This window comes from Poecilia latipinna, unplaced genomic scaffold (genome assembly GCF_001443285.1).
Source record: "Poecilia latipinna isolate Pla-1442-1.1 unplaced genomic scaffold, P_latipinna-1.0 Scaffold8, whole genome shotgun sequence".
Classification (NCBI taxonomy): Eukaryota; Metazoa; Chordata; class Actinopteri; order Cyprinodontiformes; family Poeciliidae; genus Poecilia; species Poecilia latipinna.
In genome coordinates, this window is record NW_015112624.1 from 766275 (window position 1) to 789574 (window position 23300).

Below are 23300 nucleotides of genomic sequence, written 5' to 3' on the forward strand. Positions count from 1 at the left end.
TTATCACGTGAAAAAAAATAAAAAAAAAAAAAAAAAAAAAAGAAAAGTCAATTTCACATAATACTGCTCACAGCAGATCAACACGCCTTCTGGCAAACATCAGAAAAATGAACTAAATCTATTAAGATTCACAAAAAATCCCTGGAAAACTGTTTTATTTCACCCTTCATACCAGAGGACATGGTCCACATTTAAATTCAACATCCCTAAAAACACCAGCAGCAATCAAATGAAACTGATAAACACTCCTAGCAATTATTAGTTAATGGCAAGATTTTCCATGGCAGAAACCCATCATTTGTAAGCTTAGGTTCTTGAGGACGCCTACGCCTCTGAGAAAGGAGTGAGGTAAAGAGAGGCAGGAGGGAAAGAGAGCACAGAGAGGAGAAGGAGGGGGTGATGTGCATCAGTCCACTAGCGCTCAAATGGGTAACTGCGAGCACAGCAGACTGAAGTGGAGCGGCGGGTCCAACTACAAGCCAAGTGAGACAGCGTCCCCCTTTATGAAGCGTCACCCGTAGGACCCGGCGCGGCTCTGACCGCTGCGGAGAAACTTGCGTCTGCTGCCCAAGTGCAAGCGCTCAGTATGCGGACCGACCCCTGCAGCTGCGCAGACTGACTGAGACCAGTTTAAAAAACGCTCCTAATCCATTTTTTTCTCCTCTCCTTCCCCCGGAGGATTACTCCTTTATTCAGTGATAATGGGTAAGTCATTCAGTTTTTCACTGTTTTAGTGACACAGTTTCTGTCTCTTCAGTCTCCTTGTAGCCAGGACGACAGCTGTGATCAGCTTAAACTGAAAGATTTCTACTATAATGAGTCTGTCTCTATTCGTTGCCAGCATTTCTGCTACAAAAATTGTTTTTTTACATATACCTGTTCGCTTAATAAAAACTACATTCGTCTCCAACTTGTCTTCATATGCATCTGTAAATAGTAAAAGTACCTGTGAACATTTCTTAATGAAGCAGGTCTCAAAAACAGACATCAAGCTGTTACCCAGAGCATAGCCACTGTTTGAGGAAAAGAAAGTCTTACCTTTACTCATTCAATCCATCTTGTTGCATGCATTTTCAGAAACTGAGTCATCCCTTTGATTGCCTGTGCCCCACTCTACCCCCAACAGGTTCTGTGATGTTGGACTGGAGGTTATCTTGTCTTCTTCTGCAGGCAGCTGTTCTGCTGCTGCTCAGCAAGGGGGAGAGGATGTGCCCCGCGAGTTGTCGCTGTGAAGGAAAGATTGTTTATTGCGAGTCCGGCATCTTCCAAGACATTCCAATAAACATCACGACGGGGTGCCAGGGTTTGTCTCTGCGCTATAACAACCTGCTGGTTCTGCTGCCGTACCAGTTTGCCCAGCTCAATCAGCTCATCTGGCTTTACTTGGACCACAACTCCATCCACAGCATCGACGCCTTAGCCTTCCACGGCGTGCGCAGGCTGAAGGAGCTTATTCTCAGCTCCAACAAGCTGAGCTTTCTGCACAACAACACGTTCAGTGCCATACCAAACCTGAGAAATCTGGACCTTTCTTATAATCAGCTGCAGTCTCTGCAGCCAGGCTATTTCTACGGGCTGCGCAAGCTGCAGAATCTGCACCTCAGATCTAATGGGCTGAAACAGATCCTCATTCGCACGTTTCTGGAATGCCGCAGCTTGGAGTTTTTGGACTTGGGTTACAACCGCTTGCGCAGCCTCACTCGCACCACGTTTTTGGGACTCTTCAAGCTGAGAGAGCTACATTTGGAACACAATCAATTCTCCCGGATTAATTTCTACATTTTCCCACGCCTTACCAACCTCCAGGCGCTCTATCTGGCGTGGAACCGCATCCGGTCGATAAGCCAAGGGGTTCCTTGGACCTGGCCGAAACTGCAGAAGCTGGATCTGTCTGGGAACGAAATCCAAACGCTGGAGCCGGACGTTTTCCGTTGCATGCCGAGCTTGCAGACGCTTAACCTGGAAACTAACAAGCTGAGCAGCGTTCCTGTGGAGGTGGTGGAGGCGTGGACCGCCCTGACCACAATCAGCCTGGCGGGCAACGCCTGGGACTGCAGCCCCAGCATCTGCCCCCTCATGGGCTGGCTCCGGACTTTCAGGGACCCCAAAGACATCAACATGATTTGCAGCGGTCCCAAGGCCACGCAGGGCGAAAGGGTGGTGGAAGTGGTGAGGAACCGCTCGATATGCGGGGACGCTGCAAACATGTTCTCGACCACAACTGTGGTCATTCTGACCTCCACCCAAGCTGTGAGCGTCACGGTTTGGTCGGCGGCCACCGGAGTCCCAGCCCTGACTCATCCATCACCACCACCACAGAAATCTACCCCATCTCCTCTGAGTCCTGGCGGGACACACATAAAGATGGCGGATCCCACCGTCGCCTCCACCACCACCACCACCCTGAGCTCTATGCCCCCCTTTGCTCCACAGACCTCCACGCCATTTATCCCAGAGCTGCAGTTTGAACATATGGCTTTCCATAAAATCATTGCAGGCAGCGTAGCCCTGTTCCTGTCAGTGGCATTGATCCTGCTGGTTATTTACGTCTCGTGGAGGCGCTACCCCAACACCATAAGGCAGCTGCAGGAGCACTCAGTCAACCATAAGCGCAGGAAAAAGGCCCGCAAGCAGGAACAGGACCTGAACTCTCAGTTGCAGGAGTACTACCTGACTTACCACTCCAACTCGGAGGCGCTGGACTCATTGGTGAATGAAAACAGGCCGTGCACGTGCACCATTTCAGGATCCATAGAGTGTGAGGTGTGAGTGCTCCGCCCTCAGGAGACACGCGGTCTCGTTTTCCGAGCGGAGATAAATGGATTTTGATTTTTTTCTCTGTTGGAAGATAAGGAGGCTTTATCTCTGATGCAAGCAGATAGTCTGCAGCGCTGAAGGAAATACTTGGGGCTTTTTGGCACGACGATGTGCGCAGAAAGGATGAATTGAATGGGAAGATATATTTGGAGCTAATTATCGCCCCGACTGACATGGGAGGAGTGGTGGGATTAGCTGTGTACGGTCCAAACCCACGACAGGACATCTGCTGCGGCACAAATGGGCTCTGCGGAGAGACTGACCTTGTTCTTAGTCAGAGCATACTCTCATGAACCTACAAAGCCACTGTTTTTACTTACTCATTCGGTTCCAATCATGTAGCTCGTAAAGCATTTAGGACATATGCGCTCTCTGAGAGTTTGTACGTGTGCGAGTGCGTCCCGTTGCCATCTGGTCAGACGAGTAACAGCTCTGCACCTTCTTCTCACAGATAGCGTTAGTCCGGTTGAGTTATTCCACAGTTGGCAGACGGGCTCAGCCGTACCCAGTGTGTGTGTGTGTGTGTGTGTGTGTGTGTGCGTGTGTATGATGGGGGTGGGGGGCAATCACAAAGAGAGCATCATTTGCATGAAGCCACTCTCCTTATTAAAGATGCTTCTCTTCCATGGGAGATGATCTGTCTGAACGGATAAAAGAAAATATGTACGTTTTCCGTTTGTATCGTCACAATCGACCCAAATGAGGGATATTTAAAGCTCATGAGACTAACCTCAGGACTGAGATGTACAAATGTGTCAGGTCCAGTTAAGGCCTTGGATGACTGTGTATGTGTGTGTGCGAGTGAGTGTGAGAGGAGTAACAGCGTTAATTTTCATATCAAGTTTTGTATTTATTATTGCTGTCATTATATTTATGCATTGTTTGTGTAAAGATATATTAATACGTGTGTTTTTGACTGTACAAATTAAAAGAAACACTGACGGTTGATGGGAGGAAAAACAACAACAAAAAAAGAAATCAAAGGACAGAAAAAAGTCTGTACTTTACCCATTCATGACAGGAGCAATGGCAAAAGTGTACGCACTCTGGTTAAAACGCCAATTCACGAGGTGAAACCTTTAATTTGAAACATGTCAGTTCAACTGAAGAAACAGAGGGAAAATATAACAAAGAAAAGTGCAGTAGCCCGGTTGCATAAGTTTGCACACCATCAAATTAACACGCACCTTTTGGTTTCATCTCAGCGTGAAGATTCACACCAACTTCATGTTGTTATGAATCAGATTAAATTGAGATGATGCTCATCTGTCCTGATGTTTGCTCGTTTGCCTCTGTAAGCTAAAGCCCTCGTTTCCAGAGAGCGAGGTCACGAAGGATCAAATGGATCTCGTTGCGTGAAGGTACCAACAATTACACCGCAACGTTTGCATGCCATGGTCCATTGAATAAACTCATCAACAACTGAGGAGATTAATTGCAAAATAAGTGACACATTTAATAAAACAAGAGCCGGGGGGCTGCCAAGAGGATTACAGCAACACTTGGAAGAGTTATAGGACGTCCTGTTGCATTCTGGTTGTACTGCAGTAGAGCCTTACCCCCCACTTATAACAACTAATTGTTTTGTTGTCTAGAAGCCTCTTATAGCCTTCAAATTTAATTGTAATTTGTAAAAATAAAAAATAAATAAAATCATAATAAGACCTTGGGTCCCTGAAAAACGTCTCTACCCTGGTCATCTGCCTCCGGTTCTGCTCTCTCTCCAGATGTAAACACAGTCTCCTGTGTTTACGTGCGACTGTTGTGTTCTGCATTTCTCTGTCAACTTTGTGGCTGAAAATCACTTATGAGTATTTTCCTGGAAAAAAAACAACAAAAAACAAGAGGAATGACAAGAACTAAATAACAGCAAAAATGTTCACTAGAATGAAAATGCGGTTAAATATTTAAGGTAATCTATATCCAGTGAGATCTAATTTATGTTATGTGGAAAGGAGAAATGGTGTGTTGAAACGGCAAACAGTATTGTTTCTCGTGTGATGACCAGCTTAAGTTTCACTTTCTAACATGTGTGGTTCAACAATACCATGCACAACAAAACCTTGTGTTCAAATTTTTTCAACTAACATGTAAGAAATAAAACTTTTAATATAACCTTGTTGTTGGGACTGAAATATTCAGTTCATTTTTCTCTAGTAGCGAAACAGTTTATTGAGGTTTTATGCTTGTCAGATCAGGAAGACATCGACGCTGTTTGGTTAAGCCTGTGTTTATTTATTGCACGTCGTATCGCTATGACATCATTCACCAACTTTACACAACACCGCAGCAGATGACCAAACTGTAAACAAAGCTGCACTAAATATTCCAAAGAGTAAAAGTAAGTTAAAGTGTTTCAGTCAAAACTAACATGGCTGATAAACAGAAGAAAATATGTTGGTTTGGTTAAATATTCTGGTAAAACGAATAATGGTGGAGTGAAGTCAAACTTGAACCTTTCACTGTGGATCACCAAACAAAAAAAAACACAAAAAAAACCTCCCCACAATGAAGCATGGTGGTGGCAGCATCATGCTGTGGCACTACTTTTCGCCTTATGAAACTGAGGTTTTTGTCAAGACTGATTAAGAAGTTCTGGAGGGTTTTGGGTCCATTTTGACTCAAAATCAACTAAAGGTGAAGAGAGTTCTCATGTTTACCCATCAAAATAAGTCCAAACGCGCGTACGAAAACAACAGCTTCACCAGAAGATTAATGGTTCACAATGGCAGAGGCAGAGCGCCGGACTAAATATAACTGAGCATCTAGGCAAATATTAGTAGCAGAAGATGTAGAGTGCTGAGAGAGCAATCTGCAAACTGAAACTGAATAAAAAGGTGCTTCAACAAAGCGTTAGTTTAAGGGATTCACTCTTATGTAACCGGGCTCCTCCTGCTTTTTAAAAGTTTTATGTACCCCACCCCCACCCTAACAGATTGCTTCGTTTTTATGATTAAGTGTACAAAGCTAATGTCACATTAAAGGTGAGAACAGTTTTAAAACTATTTATCATGGTGTCTTTTTTTTAACATAAAAATAAAACTTAACAGGAGATATGCACATTTCTAAGAGCCACTGCGTGGAAAGAAAGAAATGCCTTTTAATCTGTGTGTTTTTGCCTGAACGTGACACATTTCGGTTGTGTTTCGAAGGCGGCTGTCGTGGTTCCACACGCCTCCTTTTGCTGCTTTCCTCCTGCGAGCTCCTCTGGTTCTCCTAAATCCCCGACGGAAGTGTTCATTCAACCCGCCACAAGTGGATTACACGCTCCACCTTGGGCTCCGGAGAGGAGAGCCTGGAAATGAGCGGGTTTAAACTTTTAGGTTCTGCTTTCAGAGCCAGAGGAGCTTAAGTAGCAGATGTCTTTGTTTCGTTTTGTTGTTTTTTTATTTTCGTGGGACGACATGAAACCGATTTGGATGCAGAAACGTGCAGGAAAATCCTCGGTTCGACGGTGTTCTACCTCTCGGGGCGAGAAGAATCGCTCTGGTGCGGGAAAATGAAGGAGAGACTGGAGGCAGTGCGGCCGAGGTCGAGACGGGTTAGCTGTAATTTAGTTATCATCCACCTTGTTGCGACCTTTTCTTCCCGCTTCAATTACTTGTTCATTTAGAGCAAGTAATTGAGCAAGGCTTTCTGTTGGTAGCCTTGGTAAAGATGTGTTAAGACCCTTTAAATAAACGTATACGTTTCATTGCAGATGTAGAAACTTGAAAATAAATTTAAGTTTTTCCTCGAGGCCATTTATTGATTAGAGAAAGTAATATTCTATAACGTCAGTGTTTAGTTGTTAAAGCTACAGATGGCACACTGGCTGCTACCCCTAATGATCCCTGGAAAACTAATTAAGAGAAGCATTTTTATAATGAATTCTTACTTTCCCTGTTGCATAAATATGACATGAAAAAAGCATCAATTTCTAGGAAAGGAAAGAATAGTTTTCTTGCTCAGTAGAGAAAATGAGGGTATGAAGGTGGAAAAAAATGTCCACTGCTCACTGATAGAGAATGACGAAGGGTGGCCACCACATCTCCATGACAACCATTAGTCACTATCTAAATGCCAATGGGTCTTCTAGGAAAAAAAAAAATTATATTGTACTAACACCAGAGTGAGCAGGTGGAGTCTGGAGATCTCCGGGGAGTTTAGCTCAACTTTTGTCGGATGAAGGACGACAACAAACGCTATGTGCAGATTATGAAACCAACCCAAGATGAAACATGGTAGAAAATCTATGACGCCGTCGGCTTCTTTTCCTCTTCCAAAGACGTCTTCTCAAATTGCATGAAATTAATTTGTTGAAATAGTGGAGGATTTTAAATAAAAGCCTTATGAACTCTAACAGAAAATGTATTGGGACTTTAGATAACAATGGCTGCGCAGTTAGTAGCACCGTTGTCATGCAGCAAGAAGGTCATGGGTTTGAATCCCGGCCTGGTGTCTCTCTGCATGACGTTTGCATGTTCTCCCTGTGCATTGGTGGGTTCTGTCCAGGTACTCCAGCTTCCTCCCAAAGTCCAAAAACACGACTGTTAGATTAGTTTGTCTCCCCAAACTGTCCTCAGATGGATAATGATCCAAAACGTTTTTCTCCTGCCGTCTCAGTCCCCAGTTGTTAATCCTACAGAAAACGAGTGGAGTAAGCTGAAGAGAACATTAGAGAAAAGTCCAGGATGATCTAGAGAGATCGCAGAATAATCCTTCTGGTTAACCTTGTGAAATGTTGTAAGGAAGACTGAATGACCCCTTATTGCCAAAAGCTCTTCCACCATGAAAAACAATTATTTCTAACATACATTTCTCAGAGTAAGTTCATGCTGATGTAATAAAACACATTTTTTTATTTTTATTTTTAAAACCCGTCTTTCCCAGGAGTGGAAACAAATTTGTCCGCGCCGACTGGAGCTGCGGAGAGGGAAAAAACAAAAACGTGCCGTCCTGAGCGTCTTTTACGGTTCTCAGCCGTAAACAAGCGTTCAATTCCTCCAGCTCCTTATCGGCTACGTCAACGGCTCACAGGCCTGCTGCGCCGTATGTATGGAGTTTCTGAGTGGTCAAAGGTTGTTTCGATAAGGATTTATGACCTCCCACAGTCCATATTTAAACATGACTCAGGCTTTCTTTATGCTCCGAGCTGGCAGGGAGAGAGGCATGCCGCCAACAGAATTTATATCCATAAATTCAGTCCACAGCTCTTGCATAAATGATGAATTTCTTTCAGGGTCCACTGGGAAAACCTTCAGGCCAAATAGGGGTGGGGGGAAAATGTAATAAGACGGGCAAAAATGATTTGTTGATATAATTTTGGCAGATATTGTAATTAGTGTTTGACTTGTCATATTGTGGCTGGCGAAAAAGCAATTCCTTATGCTTTGAAACCTTTTGGCATTGTGTAGCTGGGAGAGGAATGCTGATTAGAGCGCTGTAGTCCCGCATGCCGCTGATCATTACGCAGGGTATTTGTTTGGGATGAAATATTGTGGGAGTGTTGCAGGTATCGACCGAGCCAAAAACAATGCACAAATAGAACTCAGAGGGCAAAAATATTGCAAAAACTCACTCCGAGACACGGGAGAGATCGTTACACCGTGAGGCATATAGAACCAAGTATTCTAATCAGACGAGCATGGAGGGAGGCCAAATGTAGAATCAATAAACGCATGGCAGGAAAATACAGCAGGAGAACGGTGCGTTTCCTGGCCAGCTCACTCTGTGACCAGAGAGTCTTATCATTCTTTAAAAAATAAACAAACAACACATGCTGCTGTAGGAAATGTACTGGGTATTTTTGGAAAGTGTGCAAGTCTGTGCTAGCAGTTGCGGTTGGTTATTTAACGAGAGAATAAAATTGTTGTAAAGCAAATGTGGCATTTCATCATCAGTAGACTGTGTTTATTGGACTTCCTGATGAGCAGAATCTGGTTCCGAGACGAACCTCAGCAGCTTTCCACAAATGTTCGTACTCTCACCTTTTTTTTTTTATTTTGCCCCTTTCCAGCCACAGACCTAAATGGTAAGATCACAATCTAATATCCCTTATTGGGATTTCATACAATAAACCAATAAAATATGGTTAATAATTGTATAGTAGAATTAAATGATACAGGTTTTCAGTTTTTTTAACTATTAAAAAGCAAATATAATGATCCACATTTGTATTCAGCCTCCCTAACTCAGTATTTTGTAGAGCCACCTTTCTCTGCAGGTGCTTTTTGAGTATCAACTTTAACACTTTTAACACTTTTCAAGCCTTGTCGCTGATTTTCAATTAGACTCAGGTGTGAACTTTGACTGGGCCACTCTAGCACGTGACAGAGCTCTGATCTAAAACAATCCACTACAGCTCTTTCTTGGAAGATCAAAGTTGTCGTCCGAGTCAGCCTCCAGCAGGTATTTATCTCTGATCAACTCTGACCAGCTTCTTTGCCCCCTGCTGATGAACGGCCTTCCCATAGTTCGATCATCCCTACTCCATGTTTCCCCCAGTGGGGTTTATGGCGTGTTCTGGTGAATGTACATTGTTGGTTTATAACCCCGGATTATAACAAACACCAAGTGGGATCACATGTGGGACTCTTTAAGGAGCAGATGTGTTCTTACCCCTCTTCCACGAAGCACAGATCTGCGGCGTGCGCAAATAGTAGTTGACAGATTCTTTCATCTGAGCTGCGGATCACTGCAGAAAGCCCACAGTTACCATCTGGAACCTTCTTCCACAGGTTTTTCCATCTCCCCTGTGTGACTCAATGCAAACTGCCAAAGGGGGCTTGCAGTGGCTCTCTTTGAACATTTCAACAAACTTCCCTATCCGCCATAAGCAGCAGATTTGTGGAGAGCTCAACTAATCGTTGTACCGTTGACAGATTCTCCAAACTATGGTAGTTGATTGTTGCAGCAATCACCTTCTGGATGCTTCTGTGATTAATACCGTTTTGACTCGTCTTCTCCATTTAGGTAGACAGTCGATTGTTGGTAGGTTTGAAGTTGCACCATACTCTCTCCATTTCAACTAATGGACTGAACCCACAGTGAGATTTTAGGATACCGTTTTCTAGCGTAGTCATGCTTTAATCTGGTGTGTTCTTTGGGTCTTCATGACGATGTTTATTTGCTAAAGTGATCAGTAAAAACAAACTTATGCAGCAAATTGACTCACTTGCACTACAGACACAACAATCTGTAAGCAACTAAGGATGCGACTTGGGGTCAAGGTCCTTGTCCAAGGACATAACGATGTCCGGCAGGGCAGGAAGCTGGAATCTAACTCGCAGTCTTACGATTAAAAGATGGAATTATTAAGTTACACACAGGAAAACTATTTACTAATTAGATGGCTTGTGAAGGCAATCGGTTGTCCTGTATTTTCTTTAAAGGTATCAGAATAAATGGGGCTGGATGCATGCCTCACTTTTTCAAAAAAATTACAGAACGTGTTAATGCACCCTAAGGAATGCAAATATTATTTTAATGCGATAAAAAAGGCGCAGTAACTTCTTAGACGAATGAATCTTACGAATCTTGGTCGATTGGTGGTTGACAGGATGGTGTCTTCTTCTCATGTATTTATTGGTTTCCTCCAGTTTCCTGTCATAAGCTTACATGTTGGGGTATTTTAAATTTATCTGCAGGACTGACAGTGATTTCGTTGTCCGTCGTGTGTTCTGTGACCCTTAATGAATTTGGACGGTTACCACTCACCTGGCCCTTTGATCACTGGGATTAGCTCCAGGGCTCTTGTGACCCCGAACAGAACTAAGCGGTATAAAAAAGTTGAGCGAATAAGCAAAACCAAACCTTTCAGAGTAAATAATGAAACCACCTAGGGAATTTTTGTGCAGCGTATTCAAAGATGATGAAATTGATTATGTGAACTGGCTGGCGGGACTCCAGCTAAATCAGGCAGGCTTCTCAGCAGCACTATGAATTTGACTCACGTTTGAATGTAATGGCACACAGCTTCTCAATAATCCTGACGACTCTAAAGTTCCACAAATTCTCGCAGCTCCTGTCCTTGAGCATATTTCACAATTCTATGGCCTACTGCTTCCGTGGAGGGGCCGCCGTCCAATCTCTTCAAGGATGATTGAGCCGTCGAGCCTTACATTGGACAAAATGAGCCCCAGGGACCGGGCGAGTTTCCTCCTTTCTCTCTAGATGAATTTAAGGATCCAACGTGCATTACCCTTAAGCTGGCACATTGAAGTAATGAGTTCCAGGCTGTTAAATCCAAACGATTAATGAAAATAGAATCAATGAAGAATAAAAGTACTCAAAGGGAAGTTGTCACAGTTTAGGAAGAAAAGTTGTTCTGTGCTCCACGCTGCACAACAAGATCTCTTTGTTACGCTCCCTTTTGTGCAGAGCACGTCACCTGTAAAATCCATTCAAATACCGAGGCGTTGCAGCCTTTTGTCGCATGTCCTGGGAGACACTCAAGGCAGGGACGTAAAAAAAAGAAGAAAAAAAACCCTCCTTTATCCTTCTGTACCTGTGAAAGCGGAGGGCGGCAGAAGACCCATGAAGAGCTCAGCATAAGGAACTTTTTTCACATATAAGAAACATAACCACGCTGACAAAAGGACCTCAGAGAAAAGGACTGCACTGCAATTTGTTCCTTCCGACATCTTTTCAAGGTATTATTGAATCAAAAGTTGAATAAGGAGACAAAGTTTGTAGAGGGAAATAACATTAAAATTAGACAGAGAACTGAAGTGTTCAACTGCGGTTTGAAGGACGCGGCTGTTCTTTGGCAGGTATTGTGTTACAATGAAGGTGTTTTGGTTTTTACATGTAATTAGGATGAATGTCTGGGGCTTTTAATTATAATTTTTTTGTTTTGTCAGAGACGTATAAAATACTCTTCATATTAGAAATGAAGGAGCTACTTGAATTGGTTGCCCAGGGCAACCTGATTTTTAGGTATGGTCTGTAAATTTTCAACAATGCTAAAGTCAGGGTTATTCTTCAAATAAAATGCACTAATCTCTTCTGTCTCATGCACACTTACACCCAACTCATCCAACTAAGTGGCGAGAAATTATGTGTCAGTGGGTTAACTTCAACCCTCACCTCAACACTTTGGTCCTTTCACCAGATTCAAGAGACGGTGAACAGGCCTCTAAGTGTTTGTCAAACATGCTTTTGTTTCCTGTGTCCACAGAAATTTTTCCAAGCGGTCATTTGGCTTCTTCAAGTAGCCAGTCAGAAACTTTAATCAAAGTTGACGGTACTGACTTCTTGAGAAGAGGATTCTGTTCTCAGACCGAGACAGACTAAGAGGGTGCCAATACCAACACAACAACCGTATCACTATGGATTGTAACCCTGGTCTTCCAGGATCAACCAGTTTATTATAGGATTGATCATTACTGGATTTTTCACCCCGTTTCTGTGTTACTAGGTAACAATTCCAAGCGCACACACATCAAAACTCAGAACTGGGTTTGGAGCAGATATGGAATGCTAACATGAACCTTTTGAAATACGTCTGACTGTATTCCTTTGAATATATATGGAACTGTGCTTCACATCCAGGTCCCAGCCAGAAAAGAAGCAAACAATCTTAATAAGCTTTATCATTTTTAGTCGGAAAACTGATCAATATCCACCCAGAATTGTTTCAAAAGTAAGATTAAGATGCAGATTGCGAAAACACGAGATTCCTCCGCACTATGTAGTGAAAATTCACAGTATAGTCATGCATAGGCATTCAATTCTCGTTTTCAAAATGCATTGAAATTGGAGTACTTTCATCATTCCATCCTAGAATTTACATCATTCAAAGCCCCCAAAATTAATATGACGTTAATGCTGAAGATAAGTGAATGTGGATTACTGCCTGCCACTGTACATCTGCCCGCGTTTCCAAGATAAAAGCACAGCTAGCAGTCAAATCTCACTTTTACACATTTATAGACAGAGAAGGTAAAAATGTCCTGTAGAATACGTTACATTCTAGGAGTTATTTTCTCATTCATAAAGAGCGATCCCAGAGCTACTTTAGTTTACTTAACGTCAGGAAAACCATTTCAAGCAGAAACTCGGCTGACAGCTTGACCTTTCTGGCTGCATTTTTACTTGCCTTTGAGAAAATGTCTACCGTATAATAGTGCCTGAAGTCATGTTCATAAATTTATATATGACCTAAATGAAATGATCTTGTAACCAATACACGTTGCGACACGGAGCCCGTGTGACGTACCGGTTTTGCGCTGCATTCTTCTGAGATGTCGCTGTGGAGATTCACCTGTTTTATTCCATCTGATTCTGCAGCCGCTCTGCTGCCCACACCTGGGAAATCACCCAAAGCTAACAACAGTTAAATGTATAAGATTTATGAGCAGAGGGCACAGTCGTGCTCTTGGTTCTTCAGTTAATAAGCATCAGCATCAGACATAGTGCTACCCCAAGAACCTGCTAATGTGTTGCAATGTTCCATCTACTATTTTTTTTAATGTATTTTAATTTGATTTCATATGATGGATCAACATAAATGTACAATTTAATTTGTAAAGTTGCAAGAAAATGATACAGTTTGTGTTTGTATCCAGTGGTGGTTTTCGATTATTGCTGTATCGGCTGTTGCTCAGGGTGGCATGAGAAAGGGGGTTACGAGGGTGCACAAGAACCAAAATCAAATATTTCTTTTTACGCATCTGTTGTTGAAATTGTCACTATATCATAATAGTATAGTATAAGACAAATAATCTGAAGACAAAGTGAGCTCCTCTGCCTTCTGTCGATGTAATTAAAAGCAACCAATCAGAGCCAGAAGGATATGAAGGATCATAACACTGACAATCACCACTCCATGCAGTGCTGCTCATCCCCCACGTCTCACCACTCTTACTCTGTTATGCTGCAGCTAGCATTGCCTGTCATGAATGCTAAAGCTAGTTAGAACGGTCACAAATAAATGGTTTTCCTGCAACAGAAAGTTGTTTCTCCACCATTAGCACGTTTAGCAGCGAGTACATAAAGTTGATTGACAGCGCTAAGCCCCTCCTCCTGGCTGTGATTGGTTACTTTTGGTCGGGATGACTTGGGAGCAGTGCCTTTCTACAGAGTTGGAATATCTGTCTCACAACATACTATCAGTATTTACACTTGAACCACCATCAGTTCAGCCTCAAACGGTAAAAAGTTCATGGGATGTGAATATTTTGCATGGCACTGCAAAAAAGTAGTTCTCACAGAGGAGAAACTACAACACATTAAGAAAGGAGAAAGGCGTTTTTATGCTGTCTAGATCATTTTAATGTCACTGCAGTATAAAGTCCTGAGAATTAAATCTAGTTTGACATATTACAAAGCAGCAGCAAAAAACGCATTTATGGTAACTGCACTTAGCCTCATTTGAAGCACAAGCAACATTAGATCATTCAAATATGAAGGATTATAACATTTTTGCTCTTGTTTTGTTTCTGATGGACGTGGTATGGTTGAGTAAAGTACCTGTGGCTCAATGCAACAGTCTTCATGAAAGCAGCGTCAGTCCTGGACAAGGCGCTCTCTAAAATAAAAATAAAAGTATCAAACTCGTCTCAATAAAGACAGAGAAGGCTCCACGATGAAGGTTGTTAAAGGGCAGAGTGGGGGGGGAAAATGAGGCTTTGCAGGAATGAATAGACTGTTACATTAATGAGCTTTGACTGCCTTTAACGACTTGATCCTTATGGCAGCTGAAATTTACCCCACGGGGTCCTATCTGATTGCATGGCAGCTGATTCTTTTCCACCCGTCTGTGGAAGTTCGCTGTGGAAATCGGTGGCATTTATTGACCTCTTCCGTGAGACACTGCGGCGGCAATCAACATCAGCTTGGCATGTCTGACGCAAGTGTAAATATTAAAACCCAAGAAAGAAAGAAAAAAACATCTGTGAGCAAAAGTGAATGACGGACAAAAGAGGCATCAAAAAGCGGCTAAATCAGAAATCCATTTTGTTGTGTTTTGCTGGTTTGAAAACCAGAGTACTCGGCCGGAGCTCCATTCTCCGCAAATCTGTCAACAATGTATGCCTGATTGTAGTCGGCGAGGCAGCAAAACTTTCTCTTGTTGAGTTCAAATTTCTGCTGTCAAGTAGTGCAATTTTGTTTTTATGTGATTGAAGGTCTTACTCTCCCAATCATCATTCATCACAACTATTGTTGACACAAACCTACCTCTTCAGGGCTGATTTAAATGGTTTGCTCTTGATTGTTTTACACTGGGCTTTCCATAAAAAAAAGGATTGAATCTGGCATGGATCTGCACCCAAGAGAAAACAAAATACATAGATTTGGAAATGACTTTACCTTTACACCAAATGTTTCCTGAAAATTAGAACTATGCTTCTTTCCTTTAAACACAACGTTGCACCCTTACAAATTTCTTTACTCCAAGTAGTTTCCAACAGATGATTTTCTTTTTCACAAGGTCAAAGCTTTCCCAAAGATACCTCGGCCTACGTGAGAGCATAACTCCCCCTAAAACTGAAATATAATTATGCCACAGATGGCGGCACAGGAGCACAACTATCACTAATCGCTTACTGTAACTGGCAGCGAGCCTTTTACGTCGCTGTGCAGAAATTTTTATCCACTTCGTCTTAGCAGAATAGTTCTAAATTAGCCACATTAAACGGGTTTTTGGGCACGAATGGTTCTGTTTAAGGTCAAACTTTTAGGTCGTGTCAATGTTCTGCTTCTTAACCGATTCTGGAATTGCACTGCTCACTGCGGTTCTGTGTTTTAGTTAAAGTGTTTGGACAATTATCCTGGAAGGATATTTTTTTTATCTTACTTCTCTACTTTGGACAGCGATTTGATGTGCAACCATGGCAACAATGTATAGTTTTTAACTGGTAGCAGTTGATTAGCATCTCAAAAGCTCAAATACCAGATCTATGACGTCACTCTGCCTGGTTTTGAGCTAAATGACCAGACAGAGATTTAAAGAGGAGCAGCAAAAGTAAATGAGGTGGGTTAACAACTGCTGCCTGGAAATTGACCTGCTAGCCAATTTTTTACTTATTTATTTTCCATACTTGCTCTGACCCTGCTGTGGATACATGATACATATTTTCTACTGTTAGCTTCAATGTTAGCAAAACAAGCTATCTTACCCTTACCCTTGTCTTGGCTAGACATTTAATAAGCACCCAATACCAAAGCACTGAGTCACTTTGAGTTATTTGCAGTTTTATAAAATGGTTTAAGTATGACAAACTCCTCTGTAGCTGATTTTTGCTGCTTAATTTTTCTAATTGCATTGCTTGTAAGAGCGTTGAAATGCTGCATTCACTGCCACGTTTACTGTAAATGCCACTGCTGCACACCGAACAGAAGGATAAAGGGGTCTGTAACTTCCCTTTATGTCAGGCGTCTACATTGTATTGCCGTCAGATGCACAGTAAAGGTTTCCTTTCTAGAGGAAGTGATGTCGTCCTTCCTTTTGTTTGATTATATTTGCGACTGACTTGCAGCAACAAAAGCAGAGAGGGTGGAGTTGCTGGAAGAACTAGATGTTCTTTTAATTTCTGCCCTAATTCAACGAAAACTAAACTTTCCCAAAATCGACCCACTGAGGCATCGTTCTTTTAGAGGGTTGGTTTGAAATCAAAACGCCACATTTCATGTTATGCCTAAGTTTTGCCAGCCCTTCAACTAAATGCAAATTGTACCACCTGCTGAGAGGCGTAGTTTTGCTCCTATACCAACCCAGTTGAAAGCTTTTTACGCACAGCTGCTTATTCCCAGCCTGTGCAGAGTTTCCATGTTTTTCCCTTTAACTCGATGGGGTGCAAAGTCAGTTCTTAAAGGGCCGGTATCCTGCATGTTTCCCTGGGTTAACACACCTGAATCAAATGATGGGTTATTGGTCGGCCTAGACAGGAGAGACAATCCCTTAGACTCCAGTCGGTGAAGACCGGCAACTTTTAAATGTGTCTCTGTGTACAATTATTATATCCATAGGTCTATACTGAAGAAAGGCAAGGATGTTTGTTTAAAAATGTTTTGCACCTATTCAGAGAGCGCAGAAAAAGTATGGAAGAAGATGTGCTTTTCAGATTAGGCTTAAAAAAAAACCTCTATGTGACATCCTTGGAGGCTTTTCATCAACAGAGACAAGGAAACTGGCCGGTTTAGACGGGAAGCTGGATGAACTTAAATACAGAACTACAGAGGAATGGTTTTTATTTGAGCATATTCGTGTGTTGGAGTAAAGAGATTCAGACAACGATTCTACATCATTTTAAATTCTCAGTCTAAGAAAATGCAGAAAAAAAACCATTCCATGACATGATTAAATAATATCTCAGACCTTGAGTTTGTGGTGAATTAGATTACACAAAGAACAAGCAATTCAGTGAACATTTATCTAATATTTAAGAATAATAAGAAAAATGGAATCATAATTAAAACGAGTTTCTTCCCTGAAATTCTTCAGTTTTATCAAAAGTGTTGTTAAACAGTTGCATGTTTTTACCGCAGAAAACAATGACTGAAGTTAAAAAAATAAATTTAATGCCTTACTTCTCATATTTGAAAATCATAATGTGTCCTGTCATAAACAAATGTGTTGAAAGTTTGTGGTTGTAAGGCGGCAGCATTTGAAAGTGTTCATGGTGTATGAACAGTTTTGCAAGGCACTTAAAAAATTAACTTTTACACTTACTTCACAAACTGTTTTCAGTTTTTTGTGTAACAAGTTGGTCAAAGTAAAACAAAAAACATCAGCAGTGCTCGGTACTGTTTTGTGTTGCTAACGCCTTTAGTTTTTTTTTTCTGCTGTGAATCGTTTTAATAGCATTCAATGCGTGTCGTTCTGGTTTCTTATGAAACACCGATCTTTTTAGAGGGACTGACTGTCTCCTCTGCACTGGAACACGTCAGGCTGCTTTCTGTAACGCTAACGGGTACGCGGTGAATAGCTGACGTTTAGACGGACAGGCTTTGTTTAACGGCCCTGTATTCCCTCGCTTCTAAAAGGAGCTGAGGTTTGCTGCGGGACATGATAAAAAGCTCTATAATTCATCGTAGCGTTTTCTTTCACTTCCACAACGCACTAATCACACAAAGTGAACACTGTGTAAATCAGTGCATGTCTGAACGGCCGTGTGTGGCTATAAAAGGCATTCAGGTCTGCACTCCTCAGGGACACGAGAGAGATTTTCTAGTTCGACACAAGTTCAATGATTTCCGGATATAAAACAATGAATTGCTCCGTTAGCGGCCGTATACAGCGAGTTACTTTTTATTTTGACGTCGACTGTCATGTTCAGTTTTGAAATAATGTTATGTTACTGTAAAGACCTTGAAAAGACACACACACACACACAATTGTATGATTAGCACATTTTCAGATCTTACATAACACATAATATGTTTTTTTATTAGAACGGATTGCTGTTATAGACTCTGTTGTGGGTGCAGTAAAAATGATAATGTGATGATCATCTGCATAGCCATGTGCTGTCAGAGATAGATGCTTTGGTCTGTTGAACCACAAAGAGATCTCACCATTTTAAAAAGGTTTTATGCATTCCTTTATTGTAATGCATGTAAAAAGGCACGCGTACATGCCAGAACGGCTAGTAAGCTGCTGCCACTCAAGGACAGTGGGGTTTTATTACTTGGTCTCGGTTAATGTGACTGTTTGACATGTCTGCGGCCCCAACCTTTAAAGGATTATGGAGCGGAGTAGCTGCCGGGCGTTTTAAACACATCCACATGACATGTAGAACATCTATTTGAATTGTAAAGCTTGTGCTCCAATCAAATGAAGAAAAAAAAAGTTGACTTAGCAAATCCTCACAGAAGTAGAACATCAATCCTGAACTTTACAGTAAGTATTTCCCCAGGGGGGTTTTTTTCCCTTCTTTTCTCGTTCCCTCTGGGTTTTCCTGTAACATTCTGGGGCTTCGGTTAAATAAAACAAAGCACAGTTTGGTAGAGCGCAGCGACTCCCGGTTTACAGGACACTACAAATTTTTGGACAATATTTTCAAAGAGAGCAAAATATTTCAGGAAAATAATGAAAGTAAAAATACAACACCTTAGAAATTATAAAAATTCTCATGTTTTGCTGCCAGGTTTATTTGAATGGTTTGTGTGTATCCCACTGAAAAATCATCTGCCAGTTTCAACTTTTATTTCATATCCAAGGACCTAGAATTTAACTGAACGTTATTTTCTAAAGAGTAGTTCCACTTGTTGGAATAAGAGGGACATTTGAGCCAGATAATTACCCAGACAACCTCCTGCTGGTAGATATTTAATACTTTTAATCAAACATTTTCAGCTACATGTCACTAAAACCATGAAAATAATAATAATCCTCCATTATCTAAGTTCAGAAACACTTTGGAGATAATCAGCAGAAGCAGCTATGAAATACTTTCAGCAAAACTGAAATGATTCATTGTTGCCCTCCACTTCCTCCTGTTGCTGTTTCATAGCATGATCCAATCATGTGATGCTCTTAAGTGCTATCCGTAAACAAAATGGACAGTAAACTCGTACACATGACCATCACAGGATCCTGGATGATTGGTTCCCCCACATCAAACTGAAACAAAAGGGTTTTTACCACCTGAATAGAACAAGACATGGATTCCTTAACTCACTAAATTCTAGAAAAAAGTGATTTTTCTTAAACTGTCGATCTGAGGATTTCTTTTTAAATTATTTGGTTCCCAAAAGTGGACATGGAACGACCTAAAGGTTGTTGAATTTATGGTATTCAAGAAAAGTCCAGGAACGGCAACTCCTCTTCATACCCCCAAAAGTCTTTACAAAGGATACATTTTTTGTCAAATGGCCACATTGTTTCCATGGCAGATTAGCCTTAGATTACAGAAAATTACTTTAAATTATTGATAGTCAAAGGGAGAACAAAGAGTCCATTACACAAAAGCAAACTCCCATGACTCATTGTCATTTATGTACCTAAACTACAAAAGTATGAAATTGGAGTCAGATTTCCCTGTTTGGGTTATTTTGTAGAGTTTTGGCAGTTTGTCGAAAATGACACTGGTTCATAACTTGTCATGGTGGGAATGAAACACCCCAACAACTTGTTCAAATTTACACACGGCAGAACCAAATATCCTGCGGTGGACTGAAAAATATCAAAACTGCACAGGAATGAAACTGGAGTCACATAATTACTTTTTCAACAGCACATTATCTGGGGAGTGTACAAACCTTTCTGTAAATCCTATCCAAACATCACAAATACGCACATAGTTGGTGCAAAGCATCTTGTGTAATGAGGCTCAATTTTGTTCTAAAAAGTCAAATGTGAAAAAGACCAAAACTGTAAAATTACAAAAAACAGGGTCATATAATGTAAATTTTCTGTACATGATGAAGAATAATATTAAGTCATCAAATATCAAACTCACTACCAAAAGTCCTATAGCGTACCGTGCCTGAAAGATGTTTCAATAAAACCGGAAACCTCATGTTTGTTATTAAAAATCCAAACGCAACAAACTGTGACTGAAACTGAGAATTTTAATAAAAGTCAACAAGCTACAGGAACAATGTGGAGTCATTAGGACATGAACAATGAGAACCAAAGAGCTTAAATACTGAAGCAGAGGGGAAATGACTGAGCAAACCAGAGGAACTAATCAGAGGCAAGAGGGGAACAAATAAAACCCAACATTCAAAAATCCCTCACTGAAGAACATGCAACCACAATTAAAATAACCATTTAACTTGATAAAACAAAAGTTAATTAGAAGTTTCACTTGGATTAATGCTTTTCTTTCAATATAATTTATCCGTTTTCTGTTATTGAGAGGCTTCTCTGTAACATCCAAAGCCTTATCAGATCCTCTCCGCTGATTTATGCAGCCAATCATTAAATTCTCATTAAACCATCTTGATGAAGACTGACCTGCGTGACTGCTTCGCTATCAGGGGCTTGTCACACATCAGCAGTCTGAAAATTGAATTTTGCTTCAACAAAGTTGAATTTATGAAACCTTGAGACATGACAGCTTGCTCTGATTATTTTGTCTCAGGACCAAATCCATGACGGGGATGTTTTTAATCGCCACATCTGCTTCCCTGGACTTAGACGAGCAATAAGGAGCAGAAAGGAAAGAAAAAAATAAATAGATTAATATAAACGGAGTAAATGTATGATAAATGCGACATTTTTTGTTATAGTTATGGTGCGAAATGGAACAAAAACCTTGGTCTTTATTGACATTTTCCTCCAATGTCATACTTTCTGTTTGCATAAACCCTTTTGAAGGTTACAACATGTTTAAAGTTAAACACTTCAAGTTTGTTTGGGTCGTCTCTCTTGAACCTTTCCTGTTGTTTCTTTTTTTTATGAGACGGTTCACAGGAAAACTGCTCAGACTGGATGGTTCAGCCCGTGTAATCCCTATTGAACCGGGTGATATTTGCCATCTGTGTGTTTTCAGTTGAGCTAGTCTGGTGTCAAAACTCTTCCTTTTTTTCTCTCTCCAGCAAGAATGGGCAGCTCAGTTTAGCACTGGCCCATCCGCCCACATCGCTCATTCATCTGAATAACCTTCTGGGTGTATGTTTTTATACCAGCAGCAACAGCAGTTTATAAAAGAAGAAGAAGAAAACAACAGAAAAACAAAACTAGAGGTAGGACTCCATGTGTCTTGGTGTTAGTTCCAGCCATATTTTTTTTAATGTTATAACCATCATGTCTGTCAATGGAGGGGAAAATACAATCTGGCTATTGACATGTTTAAGCTGCAGTGTGAAGGGTTTGTGCTGTGTTCCAGATGCACTCAGAAGCTGGATTAAAAAAAACCTGGAACGCTGGGAAACTGGGAGCAACTCCATTTACGACATTTAAAGCGGACTTCGCGTTTCGCACCAACACACTGCAAAAACACAAAATCCTACCAAGTATTTGGTAGGNTTTTGGTTTAAANTTTACCTTTAATAACATAAAATTACCAAATTTTTAAAGTGCAATCAATAATACTTTTATAACAAATTTATATCAGTAATGATTTCTTGGTTAATGTCAAGTTGTCATAACAACGTCATTTTGAATAATGTCAACTTTGTATTAAAAGTGTCATAATTTACCGAATGACGCTTTATGACAAAAGTCATATTCATGAAGGCTTATTGATGTTCATGACAGGTGTTTATGACAGTGTCATGTCAGTCTTATTCACCCCCCTTCAAATAAAGTGTTACCAAGTATTTTGGAAATGAGGCAAAACTAACTTTCCAGAAAGATTTAGGAGCTTTCTTTCTTTCTTAGTCAATAATTCCTTAATATTGATGAAAAAGTACTTTTCCATTATCAGATTGTTTCACTTGTAACATGAGAAAATATGTGTGAAATACTGAAACTAGTTCTTCATCAATATTAAGGAATTATTGACTTAAATTAAGAGTTACTTGTAAGTTAGTTTTGTCTTATTTCAAGTGTACTAAGATATTTGCGCTGGAAGTTGGACCAAATTACTTGATGAGATTTTGTGTTTTTGTAAGGCAGTGGTAAAGCAGTGGTGAAACTATGTTTCCCTTACAAGACACTTCAAAAAAAAAAGTGCATCTGAAAACTACTGTTACATGAAACGTCTGCAACTCTAAACTGAACAAACTAAAAGAGGTGTTTGCCTATGGAGAGTAAAACTTAAAATCATGTTTGTAAGAGCTATTGCAAACAATGTTTATGGGCGTCGCCATGTTGAAATTCAGACTTCGTAACTGGAACGCAGTATCTGATCCCAATTCAGGAACTTCAGTTGCATTTTCTATGCCCTCATTTCTCGCCTCTCTATTAAAGTACCACAGATGTATAACAGGAAAAGCACTTAAGAAGCATTTGCCTTCTCTGACACTTGAACAGTCCAACACCGGATGAGAAGGTTAATGGCACTATGGAGGTGTAGCTGTTTTTTTTAGTGAGTATTAGAAATAAAAGAGTGAGAATTGATGTGGACCGTTTCCTCCAGTGAGGAGACGGACCCGGTCTGACGCATGACGAAAGACCAGAGTCAGAAAAGGGCAGGTCTCGATTTACTGCTCTGCTCTGACCCACCTGTGGTAACCCCACACATGGATCACGGCTGAGCTTCCCCTGCAGGGGGGGCAGGGTGCCTCCGCAGAGACGTCTGAGCGACGGTCAAAGTTAAGGTGGTGCTTAAAAAAGCAATAAAGACATAAACCACAGGACTTATTCAAAACCAAACAACAACACACAACTCAAATGTGACGAAGCCATATTCAGAGTTTTGCTGATGATGATGTCTACGTGATGAGTTTACAGCAGTTACATCAGGTTATTTTCTGTCGTTGGTTTCCTCCTAAAATGATCACAGATCAATCTCTATTTTAATAAAACCAAAAGCAGTATGGCCTCTTATAGCAGTGTGACCTTCAACAAATTCAAATCAAATGTTTCAATTTAGCCTCCTTTCTTCTGTCATTGTTGGTTTGTCAATTTGCTCTCCCTCTTGACCCTTTGTAACGTCCTAGATTGA

The 23300-nt window shown here is 41.0% G+C and overlaps 2 protein-coding genes and 1 long non-coding RNA gene across 3 annotated transcripts in view; 1 reads left to right on the plus strand and 2 right to left on the minus strand.

Annotated features, from left to right (window-relative positions):
- The window catches only part of LOC106944928 (uncharacterized), a 6528-nt gene extending 5408 nt beyond the window's left edge, over positions 1-1120 (minus strand). The window contains exon 1 of the long non-coding RNA XR_001424442.1: positions 1039-1120. This is a non-coding gene — a long non-coding RNA (uncharacterized LOC106944928). The remainder of the gene's footprint in view (positions 1-1038) is intronic.
- LOC106944639 (leucine-rich repeat transmembrane neuronal protein 4) overlaps positions 1-23300 on the minus strand; it is a 119756-nt gene that overhangs the window by 90920 nt on the left and 5536 nt on the right. The window lies entirely within an intron of this gene.
- LOC106944665 (leucine-rich repeat transmembrane neuronal protein 4-like) lies at positions 377-5497 on the plus strand. Its single transcript, XM_015027800.1, has 2 exons — positions 377-705; positions 1127-5497. The coding sequence occupies exons 1-2, from the start codon at positions 702-704 to the stop codon at positions 2767-2769; spliced, it is 1647 nt and encodes a 548-aa protein (XP_014883286.1). The 5' UTR covers positions 377-701; the 3' UTR covers positions 2770-5497.